The 26,816-nt window shown below is 35.5% G+C and overlaps 2 protein-coding genes across 2 annotated transcripts; one reads left to right on the plus strand and one right to left on the minus strand.

The window, feature by feature from the left end:
* Window positions 1-1,239: 1,239 nt before the first annotated feature.
* Window positions 1,240-3,231, plus strand: LOC105634290 (putative clathrin assembly protein At4g32285). The gene has a single exon (XM_012217125.4). It carries the CDS (start codon window positions 1,497-1,499, stop codon window positions 2,898-2,900), a length of 1,404 nt encoding a protein of 467 aa, XP_012072515.1. The 5' UTR covers window positions 1,240-1,496; the 3' UTR covers window positions 2,901-3,231.
* A 364-nt stretch (window positions 3,232-3,595) lies between these two features.
* On the minus strand, window positions 3,596-26,698 carry THO2. The gene is made up of 32 exons (XM_037639776.2): window positions 26,173-26,698; window positions 25,945-26,070; window positions 25,793-25,834; window positions 24,790-24,849; window positions 24,622-24,684; window positions 23,027-23,107; window positions 22,092-22,163; window positions 21,960-22,007; window positions 21,785-21,853; window positions 21,557-21,690; window positions 20,770-20,845; window positions 20,390-20,583; window positions 19,409-19,489; window positions 18,954-19,164; window positions 18,589-18,825; window positions 18,432-18,512; window positions 18,200-18,319; window positions 18,051-18,110; window positions 17,390-17,517; window positions 12,849-12,945; window positions 12,632-12,760; window positions 11,697-11,800; window positions 10,861-11,041; window positions 10,367-10,551; window positions 9,584-10,190; window positions 9,366-9,470; window positions 8,639-8,794; window positions 8,468-8,548; window positions 7,939-8,394; window positions 5,849-6,973; window positions 4,330-4,646; window positions 3,596-3,954 (listed from the first exon to the last, which is right to left on the minus strand). Exons 1-32 carry the CDS (start codon window positions 26,305-26,307, stop codon window positions 3,885-3,887), a joined length of 5,631 nt encoding a protein of 1,876 aa, XP_037495704.1. The 5' UTR covers window positions 26,308-26,698; the 3' UTR covers window positions 3,596-3,884.
* Between the last annotated feature and the right edge of the window lie 118 nt (window positions 26,699-26,816).

Below are 26,816 nucleotides of genomic sequence, written 5' to 3' on the forward strand. Positions count from 1 at the left end.
TCTTAAGCTCAGTTCATCTAATAGTTGCATATGTCAAGAACGTGTTGTAAGAAATTAAATTAATTATAATTACATGCAAGACACTAATTAATTAAGTTAAATTAAAAATTTTATTTTAATTCTAATTGCTGTGATGAACAATTTTCAAGTTCATACGGATTGCACACAATACTTTGTCCCAATATATAACAAATGTACAGCAGCAAGGTAAAGACAATTAGAGAAAAAAGAAAAAAAAAATCCTAATTAATTCATAATCTAATATTAGATCACCCTTATTATAATTGGATTATTTTGTTGTTTTTTTCCTACTTTCCAACATTTATTTAGTGAAGTACAGTAAGCTTTTTTTTTTTTTTTCGTTAAAAATAATAGAAAAAGTACAGCAGTATCTCATTGTAATTGTAATTAACTTTGACAATTCCAAAGATAATTTGGTACTAAACTATGTGATACATATAAAAAAAACAACGACAATTACCACAGATATTTATGAATTGGTCGCTAAAATATAATTGCGAATAAAATAACGACAATTACAACAGATATTTATGAATTGGTAGCTAAAACGTAATTGCGACCGATTTGAAGAAGCAAAAAAACGGTCACAATTTAAAATGGTTCACCATGTTTTAAATTTAGTAAAACGATTCCTGCAAAATCAATGATCTGTGAAAAAGTATTACTGCGCTTCATGAATTTTGAAATGAAAAAATTTATAAAAAATTTGAAAAAAAAGCTTTAAATTCAAAACTGATATTCATGAAAAAATTTCTCAAAAAAAAAAAAAAAAAGAAGAAAAATACTCATGAAAAATTCAAACAATAATAAGAATTGAATTCATAACCCATTGAGGTTAACGTAGACAATGTTTTGATTTGGTAATACTTGATTACATGTTATTTACATTACTCCCTCCGTCTACGTAACTAAATATAGTTTACTTTCATATAGATTAAGAAAAATTAATTAATATAGTTGAATTATGTTTTTTGTTTAATTTTTTTCAAAATATTCCTTTATAGTATTAAATGATGGATATAAATTGAGAATATAAATATACATTAAATATGAATATATTAAAAAATTAGATAACAATGATCTTTTAAAAAATGAAATAGAATTATATTTTAAGACGGATGAAAAAGAAAAATGAGTCTATATAGATAGAACAGAATGAATAATATTTAAAATTTAAAAGAAACGCTGCTCCTTTGTATTATTGGATGATGAAAGGCTAATAAAATAACTCTTAAAACAATTACCGCTGCTGAAATATATTAGGTAACTCTAAATAATAATTAAAAAAAAAACTCAAATATGCATTCCATTGATTTTGTCAATCAATTGCAAATCAATTATGTTTAGATTCTTTAACATAATCATACAATATATCCGTCGTTTTCTAGGCATTTGATCCTTAAATAATGCCTCTCCCTCACCTCTTCTTCTTCCTCCTCTAATTGATCCCTGTGTCTCTGTCTCTGCTTGTAACCATGCACAGGCGAGTGAAGCAAGTCCTTTGTGCCCTAAAAGAGCATAGCTCTCTAAGCTATGCAAAAATAGTAACTTTTGGAGGATTTTGTGACATTGATTTAACCATTGTCAAAGCAACTTCTCCTGATGACTTACCAGTACCTGAAAAATACATACGCGAACTTTTGAAAATATTCTCCATTTCTCCCCCGTCGTTTCATTCTTTTTCCCTTAGTTTCACTCGACGTTTTGGAAGAACTCGCTCTTGGAAAGTTGCACTCAAGTGCCTTCTCCTTCTCCACCGCCTGCTCCGCTCCTTACCGGAGAACAGCCCGTTTCGAGCTGAATTATTATGGGCAAGATCTAATGGTTTTCTCTCTCTTTACCCTTGTCAGTTTCGCGACGACTCCTCGTCAAATCCTGAAGATTATACTCTCTTTATTAGATCTTACGCTCAATTGCTCGATGAAGCACTTCATTATTGCTTTTCTTTAGAGAAGAAGATAGATTCAGATGAGAAAGAGGAAGAAATAATAGCAAGTTTGCCAGCAAAGATTAAACAAGTAAATAGAAATCTTGAAATTTTGCAGCAACTTCAAAGCCTAATTGATCGAGTAATGGATTGTAGGCCAACAGATGTAGCTGCAAGAAGTTTTATTGTCCAATCAGCAATGAAACATATAATAAGAGAGAGTTTTGTTTGTTATACTACATTTAAAAAGGATGTCGTTTTAGTTTTAGATAGCTTGATGCAAATGCCGTATAGGAGTTGTCTATTGTCGTTCAGCATTTACAAGAAAGCAGCTCTGCAAGCAGAGCAACTTTGTGAGTTTTTTGATTGGTGCAAGGGAGAAGGGTTATGTGGGTCTTATGAATATCCTTTTATAGAAAGAATTCCAGAGATACAAATCAAAGCTCTAGAGAATTTTCTTAATGGGATGTGGCAATTAACTGAGCCTTCATCTTCTTCTGCTACATCTCCAGGTTCTTGGGTCGAGTCTCATAAATCAAGTTCAAGTGAAGAAGATGAAAGGGGAGATCATCATAACAATAAGCAAATTGTAGTGAGTACTAATCAGTGGGTGACATTTGATCAAGAAAATACTAATGGGTTTTTTCCAAGAAAGTTGGAGGAAAAATTAGAAGAGTTGATGGAACCATTGATTAAATTGGAAGAGGGTGAAAGTGATAATTGGGAGGCGTTACTTGATGCTTCAATTGATAATTGCTTGATAAACCCTAATGGAATTAGCAATAATGGCTATGAACATGGGAAAGAAATACGAGGAGAAGAGAAAGTTGACAATCAATGGCAAATGCAAGTTTATAATCCTTTTTGTCAGCCTTACAATAATTACTATAATACTTGTATGTCAAATTGCAATAGATGGCCTGCGAGTAATCCTGCATATCAATGGGGATAGTGATCTAATAGGGGGTGTTGAATGTTTCAGAAAATGTTTGTTGTTGTAGAATTTTACACCTGAGCTAAGGAAATGGATGGAGTGGCTGTAGTTTATGATGGTGGGTTGATTTGTTTTATTTAAGTTTGTTTGGCTATAGGATAATATAGGTTTGTTTATCCATGCTGCAAGAGAATCATTTCAGAGATGTGGGCATCGATCGTCTATGTCCTTGTTGAGTCAGTCCATTTTTATTTAATTACATACACATTTTTTTGTAACAATTGGAGATGCGTATTTAAATTGTTCTTAATTTCTGCCATATATTATCATGTCATGTCTGTTTATCTTCTATCTTCAGTTCTAAATTTCTTATCTTTTCTCGAACAAAAGAATTTTTCATTATTTCAACAATCTGATTACAAAGAAAGACCCTTTTATGAGCTGAACCTAAGCTCGAAAAATGTAAGACTCCCAAAAAGTCATTCTCTCCAACAAGGTAAACATCTACGATGAGCTTTGCATAACCACCACTAAGATTTATTTTATTAGAAAAATTGAGCTACAACCTTAGCTCTGTTGTTCTCCTGACATGCATTTGCCAAGCTTCTTTTCATTCGGTGATAACAAGTTGATATAATCAACAACAGGTCCCCATACTCGGGGTAAAGCACAAAGCTGCAGCTCAAAAGACTTGAAACTGAAATGGCAAATAATTGAAACCAAAACTCAATTTTATTTACATTTCATATGAAATTGAGCGGAGAAATATTTGGTTAGATACACTATACTATGGTGATCACAATATACAATATGGTACAAAAATTTCATCGATCATCTCTCATCATTAATGAAATATTAGATATAAGCACCAAAATCAGGAGCTACAACAGCTAGTCCGGTACAATTTAACAGGAAATTGGAGTACCAATGGAAACAAAATAATCACAAATGTTGATATTGATGCACCCAAAATCAGCTCGTCATGTTCCATTATTGAGGACATTACTTCCGGTGCCTCCGCTTCTGCTCTCCTCTTTGCCTCTTCTCATCATCCCATTCTCGGTCATACATCCTAGAATGTGATTAAGGTCTACCACATTGTGGTAAAATAATTATTTCAAATAAATAAATGATGCCAAACATAGATGCGATGGCCTAACATAAAAATTATAAAAATCATGTGCTATGTTAATGATTTCGGTAGGCTGGTGTCCATTAAAGATCAAATCACCAACCACACAATCATAAATACATTGATATAACTTTGAAGTATAAGGTATTCCCGTGCAATTTGCATCACTCAAAATACGGCCTAACATAATAGGCATGCATATTCAATTAAATGGTGCATGTGTCTAGCTTATGAAAGCAATCTTAAGAATGAGTATATTAAATGGTGCATGTGTATAGCTTATGAAAGCAATCTAAGAATGAGTTTTGAGGATACGGATCTGCATCACGACGAGTCATTTTGCCAGCTACTTCTTTGCCATGAATCCTCATAGGTGGTTCCTCCATGTAACCTGCACGCTGGATCATGGCTCCCTTCCTATCCCCCCGATCTCTTCCGTCATATGTTTGTGACATGCCAATAGGAGGAGGTGGAGGTGGTGGAGCAATTGGAGAGTACTCACCAGCTTCCCCTGAGGGCAAATGTTCTCTTTTAAGTTTCCGTCTCTTAGAGGCTGCACTAGCATCCATTTCCTCCTTCAAAAGGTTCACTTTTTCTCTTTCCCTCTCCCTTTCTCTTTCCCTATCCTCCACCTACACATAATAGTTCAACTTCAAAGATTAGCCAAAACAGTGAGACAAATGAAAGCAAAGTGATCTGCATGCAAGTATGCCTAGACTTTTAGGCTCAAGCTAAGCTTATTTATTAAACAAGACGAGGCACCCACAAATACTCGATCTTATCCCAATCTCACAATAGAACTTAGAAGTGCCATGTCCCTTAGTGTGCATAATATCCATGGACCTTCCATCTAATCAGCAATTGCCCAGACGTGGAAGATTAGTGGGGTCCACTTTATCTCTGCCTAATAAAGATGTGCTATGTAATTACCCGATCTGTGGTTTCCCCTATAACTGGTCTTTGACCAATTGATTTGAAAAAAAAAAAAATTACATAACAATATCTATCCCATTTTTTACCAATCACTTCAAATAATAATGGCAAAAAAGGCAAAAACAAAATCAATGCCATAAAAAAAATCAAAATGTAACATAATACGTGCCAATAAAAAGGCATTTCTATCAAAAGCATTTAAAAGCACCCCTTAATTGGCCATAACAGAGTTTAGAATGCACTGGTGAATCGATGATTTAAAATCTCAAAATAAGGAAAATATAGAAACTAACAACTACTTGATTGTGCTGTCTTTAATGGTCAGCAGCAAAGCAGACTAAGGACACATAATATAGGAGAAATGAAACCCTCTGACCTGAACAAGGTAAATGAAAAAGTAATGTGCACATGAAACTTTCACTTAAACTTGCATCCTCAAGTCAAACTATAACTGACTTGTGTCTATGTGTAAATCTGACTCAACTACCTATCACAAGGACCATGGCCTCCTTTAGGCAATCCAGGAACTAAGAATAAGAATAAACAAGCATAAACGTCGGGACATACAAATTCTTCCATAATCACCTCTACACCAAACAAAAATTTGCATTATAGGGCTTAATGCCAACTGAATTCAAGTCAATGCAATTTAATTTAGCAAGCAACCACATCACATTCCTCCCACTTCATATTAAGCAGTGAAACAAAAAGAGACCGCAGGGACTGGGGAGGGAGGAGGGGATTGACCGACAACACCAGAGTCAAAAAAGTAATGACATATATCTACACTGTCAAACTCAAGTCCAATCTGAATGCCAATGATTGCTTTATGAAACGTCAGACGACAGAAAAAAAAAATCCAAAATGAAAATTGAATAAAGAACCAACAGTAAATGCATACCTTCATTGACATCCCCTCTCTCTCTTCTCGCTTCCTCTCTCGAAAGTCATCTTCTCTTCTACGTTTTGCATCGTCTTGTGAAACCATAGAATTTTCTTCTGAGCGTCTTCTTTCTCTCTCTTCATGCCGTGGAGAAAGCCTCTGAGCATGCCTCGCAGCTCCAAACCTTCTATCAGCATCTTCGTCTCTTCTACCAGTATTAACAGATTGGGGAACCAAATGAGGCGGCAAAGGCGGTGGAGGAGGAAGATTTTGCCCATAAAATCGATCATCAACATGAGATTTTTCCACAGATGTATCGCTATAACGCAGCTTGCTTCGGTCATCCTTGTTTCTTTCATCTTTGGCTTTGTCAGTAGGCCTGTCAAAATTCCTATCAGCACCTCTCTCAACTGAACGCTCTCTTCCATATCTTTCCATTGACCTGTCTCTTGATCTTTCCATTAATATATCATCTGCACGAGATTTATCAGGACGATCTGATCTTTCCCTATAGTCCCTGTCATATCTCTCATTACTTTTGTCTTTTGACCTATCCAAAAGCTTTTCAGTACTTCTATGTATATTTTGCTCATCCGAGCCCATTTTCTCAAGGTCCAGTAATCGAGCATCAATGGACCTCTCTCTATCAGATAATCGGCCTTCACCCTCTAAATCTCTCAATTCAGTGTCACCTTTCCGGCGTTTGATTAATCTTTCAGGATCTTCTCCAGGGCTAGCTCTCTTCTGCAGCTTATCACTAGACTTTGATGGTGCTAGAGAACCATCATGCCTAGGAGAATGAACAAGTCGAGGAGGCTTCTGAACATCAGCAACTTCAGTAGCATCATCTCTTACTACAGATTTGCCAGCTCCACCATCTGTCTTGCCTTCACCACCATGACTTGAGGTTGAGCACCTTGCTGATGCTGAAACCACATTACCATTGGATGTGACCGCAGCAGAAACATTGGTAACACTTCCTTGCCTTCCATCAGACAAATGAGAAGAGATGTCCTTGTCACCGGAGGAAGTGCCAGGAGTTCTGCCCACTGCTTTTCCAGATTTAAAGTCATCTTTACCAAGATCTTGTTTAGGTGTTTTAACTGATCCAGCAGGCACTGACCTTTTACCAGAAGCTTTTGACTGTTAACAAAGGCACATGTTAAAAAAAAAAAAAAACAAGAGGTAAGCCACACCAAAGGAGCACAAAGCAAATCATTCCCAAACTTTGAACAAATAATCAATAGATTTAGATTGCAAAAAAAAAGACTAATTTTCCCCTTCAATACCAGAATTAAGAAAAACAAATCAATAAGAGATTCAAGCATATATATCAACACAACAAATACATGATAATCGATCAATTATTGTCATTTCCATCCAATCATATAGAGTCCATACTGCCATGCAATTATTAGTGGAGGTGCAACAGAAACTATCTTAGAAATTACGTGGGCCAATGCTTGTTAATGACTACAGCCTTCAAATTTTCTTTACACAAGGCATGAATACATGTCCCTAACTAATCCCACTAATTCTGGATACAGAGGGCAGTGTCTCTCCCAAAACTGGATATGCCACAAAAAGAAAGAGTCTGTTTCCAGAAAAATACTTTCTCAGAAAACAATGTCTAGATTTTCCAACATCTGGAGCACATAGCAAATTAGTGAATAGAAAATGTTTTCCTAGTCAAAAGAAAAGCAAAAGTAAGCTCAACATTCAAAATGGGAAGTTATTTCTGAATTTCAACAACCTTAAAAAATAAAACCAAACAATGACTACAAAATATTTTTTGTGAAATTCTCTCGTAGTCAACAATAAATTAAAAAAATAGTGTAAGTGGAAAATTTTACAATTTATTATAAAAAGAAATTAATATTTTGCAACGTACCCTGAAGTGCAAAAGCCAAAAGTTTTTAGTACCACAATCAAGCTACAGAAAAATATACTATATTTCATTAGAAAATAATTTCCTACCATTGCCATTATTTTATGCAAACAAAAAGAACTGAAGAAGAAGATGTCTTTAGCCTCAAGGAGGATGTCTCAGATAGTGTCACAAAAGTCCACATTAACAACATTAAGATTAAGCACAATCCACATGATACCTCAGATTCTGCAGAGTTCTTTGAGGCAGCTCTGCCCATGCTTTCATCCAGCGTTCTATTTGCCATTTCATCCATTTGCTTTTGATTCTCTGCTGACCTTGATGCGCCAATTTGTACAGCAGCAGCAGAAACAGATGACTGAACGTCTGACCCATTCACCAATGACCCACCTTTTACTTTTTGATGTCCTTGATCAGATTTCACATGTGAAACATTTTCAGTTCTATCAGACCTCCCATCCGCAGACTTTGCTCTGGGTTCTCTGGCTGAATTCCCAAAATCTCCATGTTGAGTTACCGTCGCAACTGCTCTTCCCCCAGCAGCTTCACTCTGAGAGACATTAAGGGTAGAACTACTTTGGCCAGCTGCTATATTAACAGCCAATGACTTCGAAGCAGCTGGAGGCTTTATTTCGAGGTATCCCATGCCAAACTCTTCATCGGTAACCCAAGAAGGCTGGATATGCCAAGTAAAATTAGATTATATTATAGCAGTAGCAATTGATTGCAGTGTTGAAATTACTACCCACCTTTCTAGCAGCCAAGGCAGCAGCAACACCGGTTGCCAACACTTTAAGATCTTCTCTTTCATCGCTTTTAATTCTAGCAACCTGTATGGAGAGGCAGGAAAAAAATGAAAACAAAGTATATCTATTATAACAAAGTGTTATTTAAAGCCAATTATTCTTGATTTCTCATACCCGCTTTTCAAGGTTAATTCCACTCCTTTTAGTAACAGGGAAAACACCAGAAATTTTCGTCAACAAGATAAGAGCATTTCGAATTTCCATGTACTCGGTTGACTCCAAGCATTGAATCAACAACCGAGATATCCTTTGACTCCATTTCCAGTGTACCTATCAACAAAACAGAAATTGGATAATGATAATGAGCCAGAGGTGACAAAAAGAAAAACTTATGATAATACAAGAGTTTGGCGTCAGCATTAAGGACAATAGCATGCTAGCAACACTATTTCCTGAGCAATTAACAATTGAGACAACCAGAGATGCTATCAAAAAGAAAAAAGACATGAAACAGCAGCCTCATGTCAAGTGAGTCAACAATATAATTCAAAGAGGCCCACTAATGCAATCTTTACAGAGTGTGTTCCAAAATTAACGAAATTTCAGAAGAAAACTGAAAAAAGATTAAAGTAGTAAATACAAATCATGGGCCATTCTATGAGATGAATTACAAAGTAGAGAATAATTTTCTGCCATGAATCCGCAACTTACCAGTGAATAGGCCAATAAAAGCATCCACACATCTGTGGTAAATAATTTAAGTGGAAATTGAGGAACAAAAGCTGACACATTTTTATTTAGAATGTAAAAATCTTATGAAACATGAAGCACTTGCATAAGACTTGTGAAAACAGATCAACAGAAACGAAATTTTATGCCACTTTTTCCCAAGAGAACTGACCTTGATGAACTGGCCATATGTAACACGTTGGCTATTTGGAAATCTATAATACACAGCAAAGCCTGGCATGTTTCCGCACTCACGTTCATATATTGATTCATCACTCTGGACAGAAAGCATCGTTTAAGATCAAGAAATGAAAAAGATATTTCACATAATTGCAAGAAACGAAGCCAAAAGAAGAAGAAAAGAAGAATAGCATTACAATTGTCCATTACCTTCCAGTAGTAAGCTATCTTTAATGTCTCATACAAAAACTTTCCAAGTCGACCTGCTTCATATTCCGTGCAACAGCAAATCATCGGTTGTAAGGTTTTGCAAATCAGTACATCAATGTGGTTTACTGTGTTGAAAAATGGAGTCCCAAGGGAATGAAGAGTATGCACAAACATAGCACAGTAAACAGCATCCGGCATGCTAAAAGTACAACGTGGAAAAATACAGCGCTGAAGGAACTCCATGTTAATTTTCAAAGTATCAGGGCAAGAACTCAACCATTTGTCTTTTTCACGAGACAGTCGTCTACGAACTGATGCAACATTTTCTTCATGCTTATGAAGTTCACTAGTCAGGCGATCTAAAGATTCCTGAATCCTTTCTTTGTCTTTCTTCCTTTTAGTGATTGCTGAGCTTGAATTATCAGAAAGCTCTTCCAAAGCTTTAAGAGCCGCATGCTGCTTCGCAATTTCAGACTCGTAGCGATTTCTAGGAACATATAGATCATAAAGAGTGAGACCCCAAAATGTCGCATAGAGATCAGGTGAGAGGCTATTCCAGGCTTTTGAAGGCAACATTGTTTTCACTGTTTCAAGAAGATCTGACCACCTGCATAAAATTTATATATAAGCATATTACACATTAAATATTATATATCCAGTGCATTAAGAATTGTTGCTCTGCCAATTATTCTTCAGTAGAGAGCATGATGGGGGGCAGGAGGGATCTGGGCAATGAAATGCTACCACTGCAAGGAAATTACAACAAAAGGATTATATTGTTACGTTATTGGCTTCTGAGGAGCTCCTAGATCCAGAATCACTTTTCCAGAATATTCCAGTTGTTCAGACTCCATGTTCATAGTTGTGCTGTTCACAGCCTCATGGTCATCATCCAAAGGCCATAAAACATCAGAACGTCCCTCACACTTGAAGAGCCTCATTACAGGGCGATATATTAGAAAAGCAACCTACAAGGTGGAGCAAAACAAAAACAAATTACATAGGAGAACAGTGAATCAAACATAAAACTTCAACCATGACATGAATGATAACTTCTAAAAGGCGAGCCAAAGGCCATCAAAATAGTAAGTAAAAAAAAAAAAAAAAAAAGGAGGAGGAATATAGGGAAGGAAAAGAAAAATAAAAAATACACATAATGTATAGTGGGGGGAGCTCATGGAACATACAGAAAAGAAGAGAACGAAGAAGAGAGAGGAGGGAAGGGAGAGGGGGGGGGGGGGGGGGGGGGGGGCGGCGCAGAGAGAAGAGAGAGACACCTCTGGATCAAGGTGGTAAAGGTGTACAAGACCATCAAGAGATGGAATCAGCTGAGCATAAGCATTGGCTGGTGTCACAGCACTACAAAGGAATTCCACATATTGAAGAAGAGTTCCATGACATCTATCAAACTGCTCGCTAACCATTTTGATGTAAGGCGCCTCTGCATTGATGACAACCCTGCACAAAAAACAAAACCACATCCTTAACATCAGATGGCTAGAGAGGTTATGGGCATGCAACTACTCGATCAAAATGCCAAACTTTAAGAGTTAGGAAGAGGTAAAAAAATATGTAAAGGAAATGATACAAACAGTATAATTTATAATTCCACTAGTATTGAAACCTTAACCCACTACAAGAGACTTGGAAAACAAAACAAGAGCAAGTGTTATTACCAATAAACATATCATGAAATATTTTCCTTTCACCCAGTTACAGCCATCACACTAGATATACCCCCTTATATTCTCAAGGTAGTTTTCAATAAAAATCACGGTATCCCTACATGAAACTGAAGTTGAGCTGTGGCACCCCCAATATCACAACACATGACCTCATTCCCAGCCTCGCTCTTGAATAATTGGGTAAAGGATTATCCACAACAATAGCCAAAACCATAGAAATTTCTCACAGCCGCAGTCAAATATGCTAAGCATAAAAACATAACTAGAGAAGAATATCTTTTATTACTTAATACAGCAACGCGCATGATAAATTGGTATAACTAGCATAGAACGATGTTCAGCAAAGACATGCATAAATGCAAATACCAAGAGAAGAATATCTTTTTTACTTAAGATAGTAACATGCATGATAAAGTAGTATAGCTTACACAGAACGATGTTGAGCAATAAGTAGCAAAAGAGGGATTGCCAGCTTTGGCTCATCCTTCGGAAGCAACGAGTCCCGAAGCCTGTTAGTAGACTTGATCAAAGCCTGCACAAGGAGATCTTAAAATTTAGAACTTAAATACTCAAATCAACATTATTTTGTGAATTCAACTTTGAGAATTTCTTAACTATAATATGAAAATGAGCTCAGCAAAAAAAAAAAAAAAAGAAAAAAAAATGTAATTGCAGCAGCTATAGTTGCCACTGTTCATAGCCACTTGCATATGGATTCAGAACTTCAACAATGGCAAGAAACAAACAGAAAACATGAAAAAGGTGAGATTTAATTACAGAAAAGCAGCAATCAGAAGCTGCATCAAGGCACTAGATTATGCTAGTCTAAGTAAGCAAAGCAACAGTCAAATATCATGTTCAAACAGATGAAAGCCCTGAGTGGAATGAAAAAGGCCATGTCCCCATTTTCTCTTCCCATTCAAAAGAGAAAGGCATACCCACAGTCTAACATCGGTGACCAAACAAATAATGAGTTAAAATATCTGCCAGGCCCAAGACATAAAAGAAATAGCATGAACGCACCTCAGTCGTAATGCACAAAATTAATCAATGATTCAAAATACCCAGTGAGTGTACATGCATACCATGTTTTGAGATCATATCAAAATACTTTTAAATGCAGAAAACTCTCAAAACAAACATTCATACCTTAGCAAAAAAAAGGGAAAGATGCCTTTTTTTACTTTTCATATTTACTAAAGGAACATCAAATCTAATCTAGATATGTCAACATCAATCTAAGCATCAGAAATTCAACTGTTCTTTTACCTTACTAGGCATGTGTCAATTGAAAAAATGATTGACTGAATTAATGCATATACATAGTTATTCAACAGACTCAAGATAAATAAAGCATGAAGACCTTGTTATTCCGTGTTACTCCAAAAGAAGTAGCCTGATACCGGAGAGTTTCACTCCCTGCCATTGCATCCAACTGTTCCTCTGTTAGGTTCTCTGTGTACTGAACATTAGCCATTTGCTGAATAAGCTCCTGATTAAGCATAAACACCAGTAATTAACAGCAATATTTCACTTTAGTTAGAAGTTATAAATCACATAACTTTAAACTTGAATAGTACCTGCAGAAGAACAAGTTCAATTCCTTGGCCCTTCTTAAGCTGGTTAACAAGATACTGGAAAAGACCCCTTAATTCCATGGATGGATACTTCTTGCACCTGGAAACATGTAAAAATTTCTTCATAAAATCTCAAGGAAGTAACAAATACAAGAGAATCCCATTTATAAAGTTATAAGAGGACTTTCCCCACTCAATTTCACAACAAACAATAAAGAAAATGCAATAAAATGTAAGACAGTACATGTCCCGAAAATGTTAAGGAATCAATGAATTATAAGAAAAAATAGCCTTGTGTGCAGATGAGTTAATCATTGTGAGACCAAATTCAGAAGAAGAAATTAAATATATTGATGACTGACTATAAATTCCACAGAAGCAAACAAAAGGCGGCCCAATCTATCAGGCTTCTAATTAATTAAATAGGATAGATAGTAACTATGACAAAAAGTAAAAATTACACAGCTTATGATTATAAGAGAATCAATAAGTTTAATTTAATTAAAAACAGGTGCTGTTGTTGCTTGATACTCATGAAGGTTTGGCATCTAAAAGTTCAATTAAATTATTTCCATTTTCCATGATGGGAAATTAATTCTTATAACAATTAAGAGTCTGACCTTTATCTAAGGTGGCAGAGTGGAGCACTCTCACAGTAATACAATAATTGTTTTTTCCTGATTCGAATTCAATGCTTTATATCAATTCAATAATTCAACAACTTCTGGCAAGATATTATTCTATTGTTTGCTAAAACCCAGACTCTTAGGAAAAACATCTCCTTTAAGTAGAGATTGGGCATATGAAAGTACATGTTAAGTTTTGCATGAAGACTCATTTTATCAGCCAATACTAAACTGAATCCATAAGCACAGTACAAATTTCAGTTCCAAGTATATTCAAAAGGTGGAAAATGATTTCGAAGTGAGATCATATTTTGTCCATAAAATAACACAGGAAATGTATGATGAAACAATGGAAAAACAAAATTAAAACATGCAAATATACATTCCAAGAGCAATTGGTTAATAAGAACACATCAATTAGGTGTAAAATATAAATAAATACACCTAAATTTAAGCTAATCAGAACCACATTGCCGATCAGGGAGAAAATGCAACTGTTAGCAAAAAATGTACTGTCACCAAAACAATATGTAGGAAATAGAGCCTCCACAAATATCCATTGTCATATTACACATAACATGAAGAGAAATTTCCTTCTTGTTGCTCAAACATATCTTTTGATCCCCACCGAAGGTCACACTTGCAAACTCCATAGTTGCGTCTACAAAGCCTGATCTTCTATCTCCGGACCAAACAATGGCTCAATAGTCCCCATTCACAAAACATAACAAAGCTCATTAACCCCCAGACTTAGATATGTGTGCATTTCACTTCACAGGGTATTGACCCAAACCATCAACCATTTCGGGATGTGATCAAGAAAACTTTATACCTGACTTCACTATGCACTTCAACAAAGAAGACCATTGCACAAATGCCCCATACATATCAACCATACCATATCCAACCCATGATACTTCATTCATCAACTTTCTGAATCCTTCTCAAGCCCATAATAGTACTTTGCTACTTTGAAAAGGTGATATGCCCAAATAGGAATAGAAGGAATGATTATTGACCAAAAACAGAATTCTTTAATGACAGAAATATGACTGGAAATATATCTTGTGAAAGATTCTGAATGCCTATGAAAGATATTTGGAAATGTATTATAATTGGAGACACATGCATTTATATATGCATGTGCTTATGGAAAATATTGAGGCAGATATGTTATATAACAAAAACAAATACCATTGACTAAAAGCAGCACATAAAAGAACTATCAGCGGAACCAATGAGTACTTTATTGCTGTCAGCAAAATTGACAACGAAATTTGTAGTAAATATATATCCTGACATGAGAAATCAACAAACTGTGAAAAGGTTGGGAAGCATGTGAAGAAAGAAAGTGAAGCCCAGAGGACAAATCTGCTGACGATAACACGAAAAGAACCTTTAAACCTGCTTGACAAGGAAGTTGATAAATTTTATCAAACGAGAACATGGAAAGACCAGAACCAAGTCCACACTTAGTGACGCAAGTCCAGAAACATTAGAACGTACATGGAGTCGATGAAAAGGTGAATTATAACCACGAATCATCTTGAGAACTCAAAAAAGGCACAATTGCTAGTAAGTCCATCCACAAGACTTATTCTTCTACTCCAACCTTACTTCTTAGTGGCTGCTAAAAATTCAAAAGTCAGCAACAACACTGTAACAGTAATAACCACATCGTCACAAACTCTTAACTCTAAAACAAACCTCGGCCACTAATTAGTCCCTGTCAGTCCTTTTTCCTACTGCTTGAATCCACTAAGTTATGCGTACAAGTCCTGAAAGAATTCTTTGTTGAAGAACCATTTTGACACATCCATTTCCAACTTATCCTGAATGGACACTACCTTGAGCCTTCAATCTATTCTCCCTGTCTCACATATTCATCTTAACAACATTTCACTTAAGCTAATTGCACAAATATATTTTTCAAGTTGGTAAAGCCACATTAAGAGAGTCTCATCATCCAGTTCCAACTATAAATAATGAAACCACAAACACCAAAGTATAACACAGAATTCCAAATCAATTAAGCAAAATGCAAAATAGCCATGAAAAAAAAAGGGGGAACATAAACATTATATTGCCCAACCAAGTAGCTCTGAACAAGCATGTATTGATATCAGACATCACTTCTTGCAAGTTACATGTGTTACCAACGTTGAAGACCTCTGGCTCACTATATACACGCTATGGTAATCAATGCAAAAGAAGAATTAAAAATGTGAAAAAGGAAAAATTGAATATAAAAAACGCAAACCAAAGTTTTATGAAGTCCATGAAAAACTAGCCCAAGGCATGTACAACTGAACAGCTCTGGCAACAATTAGAGCTTCAACAATATTTCCGAGTGTCGCATCAACAGAATTTGATTTACTTCAACAGGTTGCAAGCTATGTATGGCATTGAACATTTCTATCCATGGAATTCCATCTACGAAGAACCCGTTGCCATTTGACGAATACCAAAGCCACCATCAAAGCAAGCTAATGCAGCTATACCCACAACAGAGTGCTCAATTAACACTCATATTATTCTGAGCACACATCTCGTGATAGAAGAATACCCGTCCGGAGGACTTGAGCCAGCAAAATTATATGTAAACAACAGATCTCTCAGGACATACATATCTTGCAACATTCCAGCAGCAAAAAAGAGGGCAGACACTAACTAACCAAGATGAATGGCATTCAGGCAAGAAATCTACTAAACCCAGAACCAACTGCCTTAAAATTTCAGCCTCCTGCCTAAACCTAAGCTCTTTAGAAGGCGAACAAATTAAGGACATCAATTTCAAACCATTATGTGTCACCCAAAGAATACCACTAATTAGCAAATCTTCATAGGACCACAGCCAATAGTATAGATCTTATCACTGGAAATCACTTTGATCAATTACTCCACTCTCAACTACCAATTAAAAATTTAATTCAATTGGTTTGCAGCAAGTTTAAATATGTTTTCCACCATTATTAAAATTGTAAAAGACACCAAAATTGCAAATTGCATGGTAAAGCACTATTAGCTTGCCAAGAACTTCCCTTTTTCATCAGAAATCATCTTCCATCTGACCAGGTTATGATCATCAATCTCACTTGAATATTTTAAGCAGCACCCTCTAGTCCCCAATGTGACAAACTTGAAAAGGCAATAAAGAATGGTATCTATGTGAAGTTTTGATGAAACAATACTTCCTAACCAACATCCTTAGCTCAAAGCCCTACTTCATAACGAAATCCTAAAGTTTGATCTCCAACGATGAAGGTGATCAATGAATATCACTCCAAAATTCTAGAAAGTGGCTGCCACACATTATCCAAGTATACGCCAAAAAATGAATAGCATCACTGAGAACAATGGATGATGCAATCCTAACCAACCCTCTTCCTCAGGTATCATTTCCAATCCTGTAGACACTTCTTTCAATCTGTTACAAAATCCCATAAAGTTCTCTGAATGAAATTCAATTGCCAAGCCAAAATGTTGAAACTGATATGGCCTCAAAAATCAAGACTCAGAAAAACTGGCAATGTCCCACAACACCTCAGCTCCAATCATCCTGCTTTTGCTGAGTTAAATCTGCAACCCGTAAACTGAAGTAAAGCATCCCAAGAAAAATCTAAAGTTCTTAATAGAATCAAACCAATGCTCAAGGTGACTCCACATGTTGAATATCAGTTTATAGAACATAAACTAACCAGAAGTTGCTTAGTAAGCAGATGTAGGTTACTAGATTAGGAACCCCTTACTGTTGATGAACCATATCATTTAACCACTATTGCCTCATGGGAAAAATAAGAGTACATAACTAATGGAAGTGTCAAAAACCAATAAATTCTAATAATCAACATGCTGTGGCAAAAATAACAATGTACAACAAGGAAGACAGAGCTCCACAAATAAGATAAGAGCACATACAGGTGACCCCAAAATGAAGCCAGTGACTGAAGCCAATCTGACAAATTAAGACCATCATCTTTTAGCTTATCACGACCTCCTTGTGCCAACCGCTCAATTACAACATATTCCAAGATGTCATACTCAAGCTGTACAGAAAATCAAGCATATAGTAAGTGTCAACATATTAAAAATACTGGAGACTAACCCAACAAAATTATTCCAAATAATTTCATAATCCATCATCAAAAGCACCAGGATAAGAGTTTCAACCAAACCGGAAAATAAGAACACATAAAAGTACAAGAAAATAGGAGAGTGAAAAATCAGCTAGATTCTGCACAAATAATCAGAGCAAGATTCTGCAGAAACTAACTATTTAGAATGATCCATAAATCCACTTGCAACATGCAACTGAAAAACAAAAACAACCATGATGTCAAGGAATGTTGGTCTTCTTTTTCTTTTTTTTTTTTTTTTTTTTTTTTTTTGTTTGTTTTCCAGAAATGAGAATTACTTTGGCAGATTGAAATTTCAAGGGGAAGCGAGAAAAATTTTTAAAGGGGAATAAGGCAAAAATACTTGCAAACAATACTAAATGATTTTAAACAAAGTAGAATAAAATTCTGAGCATGGCATGAGAAGAAGGAAATAATTAGGAATTGCAAAAGCAAATGCTCACCTGTGTCAAATATTTGAAAGCATCTACAACAGGCATAATCATATCCCTATAAGCCTCAATCTGCCAAACAAATTTCCATACAGTAAATTCCTCTAACTTATGAAATCTAAATCTGTGAGAAATAAAATATCACTGCATTACAACAACACCTGGTGAACAATCGTTCTAAGTACAGTCATTGGATTAGCATGAGCTAGTTTTGCAACCATCCGACCCAGCTGCTTCAGATTTTCTTTTGCAAGCCTCTTTAAAATCCTTCTGGTGTCCAGCTGTGACATAGAATGCCATTAACAAAGACAAGCAAAATGACAAGTAGGATATGAAATTCTTACAACAGCATGCCTGCAACAGAAAATAGCACAAGATCGGCATAGTTCATACTTTGGCTGTTTGTCGTGCAGCCAAAACCATCGGATTCCTTTCATCATCTTTCTCCCATTCACCATATAAACGATAGCGCACCTAGACAGACAATTTTCATTAGCAACATTACAATGCAAGTCTAAGACACTATGAAGTGCAGATATCCAAGGCCAACCTCATATGGAAGAAGATTCATCACTTCCCAAATCTCCTGCCCCACAGCTGGATTGGCAGGCATCAACTGTAGAGAAGGTAGCAAGCACGTCCCCAATGCTTCCTCTACCCTCAACCTAGCTTCCCTTAGGTGGAGACGAGGATTTCCGGTAAACACAGATTCACCATTAGCAGCTCCATCACTGCCACCTACAAGCTCAAGTGCAGACAAGTAGTAACCTCTCAATACTCTGCATACCTGCTCATGAAGGAACCAGATATAGTCAATCTACGAGAGCATAAAAAATTGAAGTAAAAGATTTAAGAAGAAAACAAATCAATAAGTAAACTATATATCTATTTCATGAGTAAAATGAAATAGCATACCTTCTGCAGCAATATTGTATCACGGTAAAGATAAGGTCCAATAGTTGCTAGCATCTGAAAAAGCTCCTTGGGAAGATCAATGAAAGTCCTATGGCCAACGGAACTACTTGTACCCATATAATCAATGCTGGCACCCAATGAAGACCCAAAATTTTGGAGATGCGTTTGACGAATGTTATCATATGCAGCTGAGATTGACTTTTCAATGAGCCTGAACATAACCAATAACCATCACCACATTATCCAAAAAGACAATACATAAATTCCATAGTGATTCTCTCATTGATCTCAAATTTTTATTCTTAGAAGTGTCCTTTCTCAGGTTGAAGTCTTAGATCAAAACCAAAAACTGGAACACCAATCTCACCACACATTCACAAGTGCTTGTGTGTAGATGTACAATGAGCATGTAAACACAGATTAAAGAGACAGATAAATGGATAACTGAAGAATACCTAAACAATCCATTGCATATTTGAACATGTGCTACTGGATTTAGAGGAGAGAGACGATCAAATAGTATGTGAGCATGAAACCTGAGAAAAAGAAATGGCATACAGATAATGAGACAAAGTAAATAAACCACAAATCAAAATTAAGCAGTGGCACTCAACACTTGCAAAAGAAAATTTTATAATATTAGAAAGAAAACAATGATAGACAATAACAAGCATTTACTTTTTTGGGTGGATGAGTGGGTAAAAAGGTTAAGAATTCCTAAAACTATGCATGATAAAAAAAGAAACTCCTCGTGTAGGCCTGTGACATTCAATAAATCATATTTAAATTACCGAAGTAAACATTTGCATAAACATGTAGAAATAGTTAAATTGGAATTAATTATTATAGCATTAGTTGCAGGGAAAAGGCAGAATTCCCAATAATATTGCATAAGAAAAATCAACATTGCTTGTGCATTTTTTATGTGTAGACCAATGACCATTGATCAATGGCAAGTTAACTTCTTCACCTATTAAAACTACCAAAAGGTCAACACACAATGTGCAAATACCAATTGAGCGAAAGTATAAGCCTTCGAAGAAACACGACATATAAATCCTCAATCAACATTTTACATAAATGACCTTCCTTATACAAATTGAGAATAAGAGAAGTTTCACAAATCTCCTAAAAGTTGAAATCAATTCGTGACAAATGAAACTTGCAGGAAAAAGTAAGCAAGAGATTAATTAATATTTAATCAGATACTTCACAGATAATAACTCATATGCATAAAGCTGACCAGATCAAAAGTTATAATGCATTAAATTGTTTCAACAAACTACCCAAATTATTAATCAAAGTTGAAAAGAATAATATTATCATCAATATGAAGAAGAAAACAGATACTAATTGCATAGCATCATAAACCATGTGCAGAGCACCAGAAATTTCTTAGCAATTCCAGAAAAGAAGTACTTTAGCATTAAACCTACCAGTCATCCACTAAAAGAAAACCAGTCAGCAAGCCCAACGTTTGACTACTTTCAAGCTCTGAGGACCTTTCAACTACAGCCTCAGTTTCCATGTCTAAAGCAGCAAAAAGATCAATTGTCACATCTCCTTGTTTGTCATCATCCATGAGGTCTTTTCCAGTAGCAGCCAGATTAATTTTTCCAATTTTGTTAGCCTGCAGAATTGAATAGGAAAACCCACACAGGCAGATTGGAAAAGTGGAGAGGATCAACACTCTAGATAACCAGAAAAACGCAGCTTATGTAGCACAGATAAATGCGTATATATAGAACACTAGAACTAAACTTAGATACCAATGGAAACAAATAATTAGAGCAAGTATACTACTATAGGAGTATACCTCATCTAACCGCTTGGATGAAACAGCATTATAATGCTCAAAGGCCTCATCATCCCTAGGAAGTAGATGAGCATATCTAAGACAAATGATATTTTCGTTAGAGTGGGTCAAAGCAAATATTTGAAGACGGAAATAAAGAAATAAATAATCATATGTACGTGTGTGCATATTCTTTCTAAGGATCATGGGTCTATGTATAAATTATAAACTAGTTGGTAATGCTGTAAAAAGTAGAATTGGTGGCTGATCTGCATTGATATGCCATGTTCGAGAATTTTCCATTTGGCTGATGAAGATTTGTTGATCTTGGATTTCAAAAGAAAGAGTCTCTGAGACATCTATAAAGCACCATAAAGAAGGGTAAACATAGGGAGTATGAAAGTGGCATAAGGGCATTTTCATGAAATAAAAGTTCTACTAATCAATAGGCTGTAGTCACAGTCATTTGGGTGTGGCAATAGCATCAACAATTCTGTAACTGAAGTGATTGATAATAAACAAAACAAACAGCATCACCAATTTCAATGCTCCAAGAAAGCTATTGCTAAAACTGCAGAATGAAAATATGTACTAAAGCGTAGCATCCAATAAAGCAAGAGGACCCAGCCAACAGAAGGATGATTGCACCCAAAACTTTTGCCACAAAATTTATTTTAGCAGCACCAAAATTTAACAACACATTGCACAAATCCCATGCTCAAATATGTCATTGTCGAAGACAAATAAAAGAAATAAAGAAACACTATGCTACAAAAAAATAGAAAATAAAATTGAGAATACCACTCACATGCTATCAAGATCAATAAACTCTTCCTTAACCAACAAAGCAGTAAGCTTGTATAGCCCAGACGGTACAGGACCATTTACATCTATTCTCTGGTAATACTGGAACTTAAAACCAAGAATTTGTGAAGCATGAGACTGCAAACAAATAAAAGTATGAGCATACAAGCCGTTTTTATAACCTCTTTTAAGCCAAACATATGCCAACCTCTTTAAGAGAAATATTGCATACCTTTGGAAAGATAGGAATCAACTCCAAAAAAGTACTGTTGTCAGGCTGAAGTTCAAAACATTCTAAAACCTGATGATTAGGAACAATTGCAGCCAGACATTAATCTTAGATCATTGAGTTCTTAAACATTACAGCAAAAACTAACAGCAAAAATTAACAAGTAAATACAACTTACAATATCAAAAACACGGTTTGGGTCCAGATCAAAATGCCCAATTAATGACTGCAGAGATTGGTTATCAGAAGATGCAACAAAAGCAGTAAGATGAAAGACATACTAGACAATAAATGAAGGTCAACTCAAAACCTTAAGGATGCCTATTGTTGCAGCTGATGTGTTTTCAGTTGTATCTTCATAACCTCGACATAGAAGTGTAACCTGCAGAAAATTAAATTCAATATAAGGAATATGTGCACAAAGTCTTAGAACTATATTTGCCATCTAAACAGCAGCACATATTTGAAAAATGGAATGATATAGGTCAGAACTGTAGCTCGATGTTAAAATTGAAAATGGTCAAATTTTGACACATTGATTGTGTTTGGGGAAAGAAACAAGAAAAATAAATATTAACGAAAAGATGTCAAGTCATGGTAGTTATACTATGGTAAGCAATATAATATGAGTTGCTTACAAGGAATTTGTATCACAAATTTAATAGGAACCAAAAACGATTTGATTATCTAGCAGTTTACGACTATAAAAAGATGGAGATGAGGTAGAGAGAAAGATTAATAGATTTGTAATTGGTAAGGGAAGAGTTTAGACTATAACCAAGGAATTTTTTAGACATAGCCCTCAAATAGGGGAAAATAATCCCTATAGCAAAGTCTAACTAGACTAGGGGATTAAGGTTTAGTCAAGTTGTGCATAATATTGGAAATTAGAGTTAGAAATCACCTGAAAAATTACAAATTAAATAATATATCTTGGTCAAATATATAATGCATGATTTCCAAAAAGTCACTGTATTATTATTTTGCAGACATATAATTATACACAGACTGCTATAATTAACAAGAAAAGCCTTTAGCAAAACGTTTTAATTCAAAATTCTAATATAAGTTGTGGCTAAGAATCTGAAGAGACCATACCTCTTCAAGAGCACTAATTATGCATGTAAATGGGAAGACAGAATTAAATACCTCTTTCGAATGCTAAAAGATATTATTCATGCATATTAAAATATAATTATAATGAGGTGACCATTTGCAAAATAGAAGAATGAAAAAGCTACGTACCAGTTTGGCATAGCCCTCACTTTCTTCTCGAAGAAGGTTAAATTTCGTTTGCTGATAAAGAAGACGAGTGTTTACTCTAACCTGAGAACAACATAAATGTACATCAATAGCGTGCAGGGATTAGAGTTTGCTCCAGTCTGACATTACAGCCATATATCTTGAAAAGGGAAAAAAAACACGATTTGCTTGTTATATCAGCTGCACGTTTCATCAAACAACTAAGCACTCACATGTAAAACCAGACCATCTTTTCAAAACTTTAACATAGAACAACTATGCACTTAATATTCAGTTACAGGATTCACCAAAGAAATCAACTTTTTTTGTATTACAATTATAACTATCAGTGTTAATAAAGGCCCAAGGCACAAGGACTTCTGGTGCCTGAGGCACAAGAAACAAGGACAGGTGCGTGCCCCTGACAGATACAGAGTGCAAGTTGAATGTAATTACATTATATATATATATATATATATATATATATATATATAAAGTAAATCCTGATTACATTATATGCATATTGTCAAGGAAATTCAAGAATTAAACATACAATATGCCATTTTCCTTATAAAGATTGGAGATGATGTATTATCTGAGTTCCGACTTCTGATGTACTCAGTTTTTATGAAAGACTTTGTTCCCCATTTTTTGTAGTAACAATTGGATTAGGGAAGTTCAAAAGTTCACTTTCTGTATTAGGTTTCAGTATGGAATCTTTGGAAATTTCAAAAGTTCTCTTTTGCATTTGGTTTTCTATAATGAGTAGTCAATTTCTACAAATCTGGAACCACAAATTAGTAAAACAGTAAAAAAATTCAGGCATGCCCTAGGGGTGTAAACGAGCCGAGGTGAGCTCGAAAATGCTAGGCTCGAAGCTTAGTTCTATAGGATTTAGCTCAGGTCGAAGCTTAATGAGCCTGGAAATTTTAGGCTCAAGAGCTCGACTTGAAGTTTGAGTTCAACTCGAAAAATTTTGAGCTCGGGCTCGGCTCGTTCAGCCTGAGCTCAATTTGAGCTGAACTTTTCAAACTTTTTCAACTGAGCTCAAACAGCTCGCGAATCGGCTCAGATCATTTACACCCCTACCTGGCCCTATTGCATCTTGCCTGAGGTACTTGCACCCAGTGCCTTTAAAACCACTAGACAGCACAATTTTGGGAGATAAAGCAATAGCTTAAGCATTAAATAACATGACACTGAACATTAGCACTTATTATCCTTCACATGACGCTTTAGTCCAAATAAAAGTAATAAAAAGGCCATAATTCCTTAAAAAATTACTTAAGTTGTCCAGCATTCAAGAATCCAAGATTACACTCATTGAACTCTGTAATCATAGTCCTCATCAGGGAACATGAGAATTTGGGTTTCTAGATTATACTATGTAGACATCAAAATGGTAATATCAGACTACAATCCACAATTTCCCCACATGCTGTAAAGTAAATACCAGCTTAATTCACATCATGGGATAAAAGAGAAATTAATAAATAAAGACAAAAAAGAGTAAGCATTTCCGGCTTTTGAAATTAGTACATAATCCGGTTTGATGACACTCAAAGTCAACACCAGCAATAAATCTGAAACCAAAGTACCTCTTTGCCCTTCAAATCCTGAGCCTTAATCTTTATCATTTCAGCCTCAAACAGAAATTCCTCCTGCAAGAAGAAAGTTTTAGTTTAAAGATTCCTTCTTATCCCTTCCCATCAAGCATATAATGAGAGCACCAATAGCAAACTTCTCTCGGAGAAACAAGAGCTCACCTCACATCGCTCCTGGAAAAGCCTCAATGGGACCAATGTAGATTCCACCAGCCATTTCGCCTGTAAAGAAGGAAAGAAGTTGGGCATTAAAAATAACAATGCAGCAATATTTAAAAGAAAAACAATATCATAGAGAACAAGAATAATATAAAGGAACAGCTGCATAAAATCCTAAGGTAATTATTCTGTATAAAGAAGCCAATTGATATTTCGTATGCTATACAAATGTCATTATGACACTCAAACAACAGAAACACTATATCAACAAAACGAGACACCAAGCTGCTCACTAAAATTTCTTAATAACATAGTGCAAATTGGGGAGCATCAAGGTTTTCTTCCTTTAAGAATATTAAACAGCAATACATATGTTCAATTTTACAAGGACCACATGTAAATTAAAGACACCATCAGATACTGATGTCAACATCATTGCAGCAGGTACAACAACCACAAAAAAAAAAAAAAAAAAAAAAAAAAAAGAAAAAAACATAAAAATAAAAAAGAAGAGTCAGAAGGGACTGAACATCAATCAGTAGTACATCTCAAATAAAGAATTGAATTGGACAAATCTAATTTACTCATGAAATAACTTTCTTCTTCTTCTAAGCCTAGTTGGGGTCAGCTGAAATGAGAGGTACAACACGAGGACTTCCCAAGAGGTAACCCATCTTAGTACTATTCTTGTCCAAACACTTTTAACTTATGAAATAAGTTTGTGGCAAATAAAAAAAAAATACTTGTAGAAAAACTACATACAGTTTCAGACTGCTCCCAGAACAACAAATACTACAGTCAAGACAATAAAAACAGCAAAGCTTGAATTGCCATTTCTCCATTAAGAGAAATGATATTCATGTAGACAGTGCAAATCACTACTAACATTTGGACTAGATAATCAACTCATAACAGAATGCAGCTAATCAGAGAGAGTATAAAACAAGACAGGCATTTAGCTCCTAACTGAGAAAATGAACACTTGACTTGAAATCCCAATACTAACCAACTTTATGAGGCGAGCACGATACTCTCCAGGCATTGTAAGCTGCAAAATCAGTCAATAGCTCAATTGAAGCCGAGAACTTGCTCTGCTTAGTAATATAAGAATATCCAGTAGCTCTAAAGTTCCACAACAATATCAAATTAATTACTCACGTCCTGGGCCATTTGTGTAACGATATCAGCAAAACTAGAGGCTAATTCTTGACTGGACACTCTATCAGAAAACTCTACAGAATCTAGTGCTGCTTTGCACTTCTGAAACGGAAATTCACCCCGAACCTAAGCAATTTCACAAACAAACAAAACGTCAAAGTCAGAACACAAAACGAACAAGCACATGCACATAAATATACAATTAGATAAATGAAAGGAGTAATCTACCATAGTCCAGCAGAGTTCATAAAGGAATCGAAGCATAGGCACGGGGCTAGAAACACGAAAGTTTTGGTTTCCGCTTTTCCATTCACGAACACATTCTTCTGTGACGTATATACAATCAATGGGAGGGAGAGACATTGTGTTTAGACACTAGAAATTGAGAATTCGTAAACCCTAAATGTTGTTATAGAAAAAATAGTGTAGGGTTTGGCAGACGAAAAAAAAATTAGAAAGGATAAAGAAGTGGTCGCCGAGTTGTAATTAGAGGAAAACTCATGGGCAATAGTGGAAGGAAAACGATGAAGATTAGGGTTTCAGTGAAGGCGATGGTTCCCCTTGGTGTTTCAGGCGGAAGTGAAAATGGCGTCTCCTCCTCTCATGTTTATTTCTCCTGTGCGGTGGTTTCATTACCGGTTAGTTTCGAGTCTGGTCGAACCGTTACCGAATTGCCAATTATTGGGAGAAATTTGGGAGAATTACTATTTGGTTGCTATAATTTGATGAAATCTACTCTTTAGATAGCGTTTGTTTCAGTGGATTCCTGCAGCTTATAACTTTTATTTGATAAAGCCAGATGCGCTATCTATGACTATGTTCATATGTACAGGGATAACCATGGTTTAATTTCAAATTAAAATCAAACCAAT

Source organism: Jatropha curcas, chromosome 11 (genome assembly GCF_041381405.1).
Source record: "Jatropha curcas cultivar XTBG-Jc1 chromosome 11, XTBG_Jcur_1.0, whole genome shotgun sequence".
NCBI classification, from domain to species: Eukaryota; Viridiplantae; Streptophyta; class Magnoliopsida; order Malpighiales; family Euphorbiaceae; genus Jatropha; species Jatropha curcas.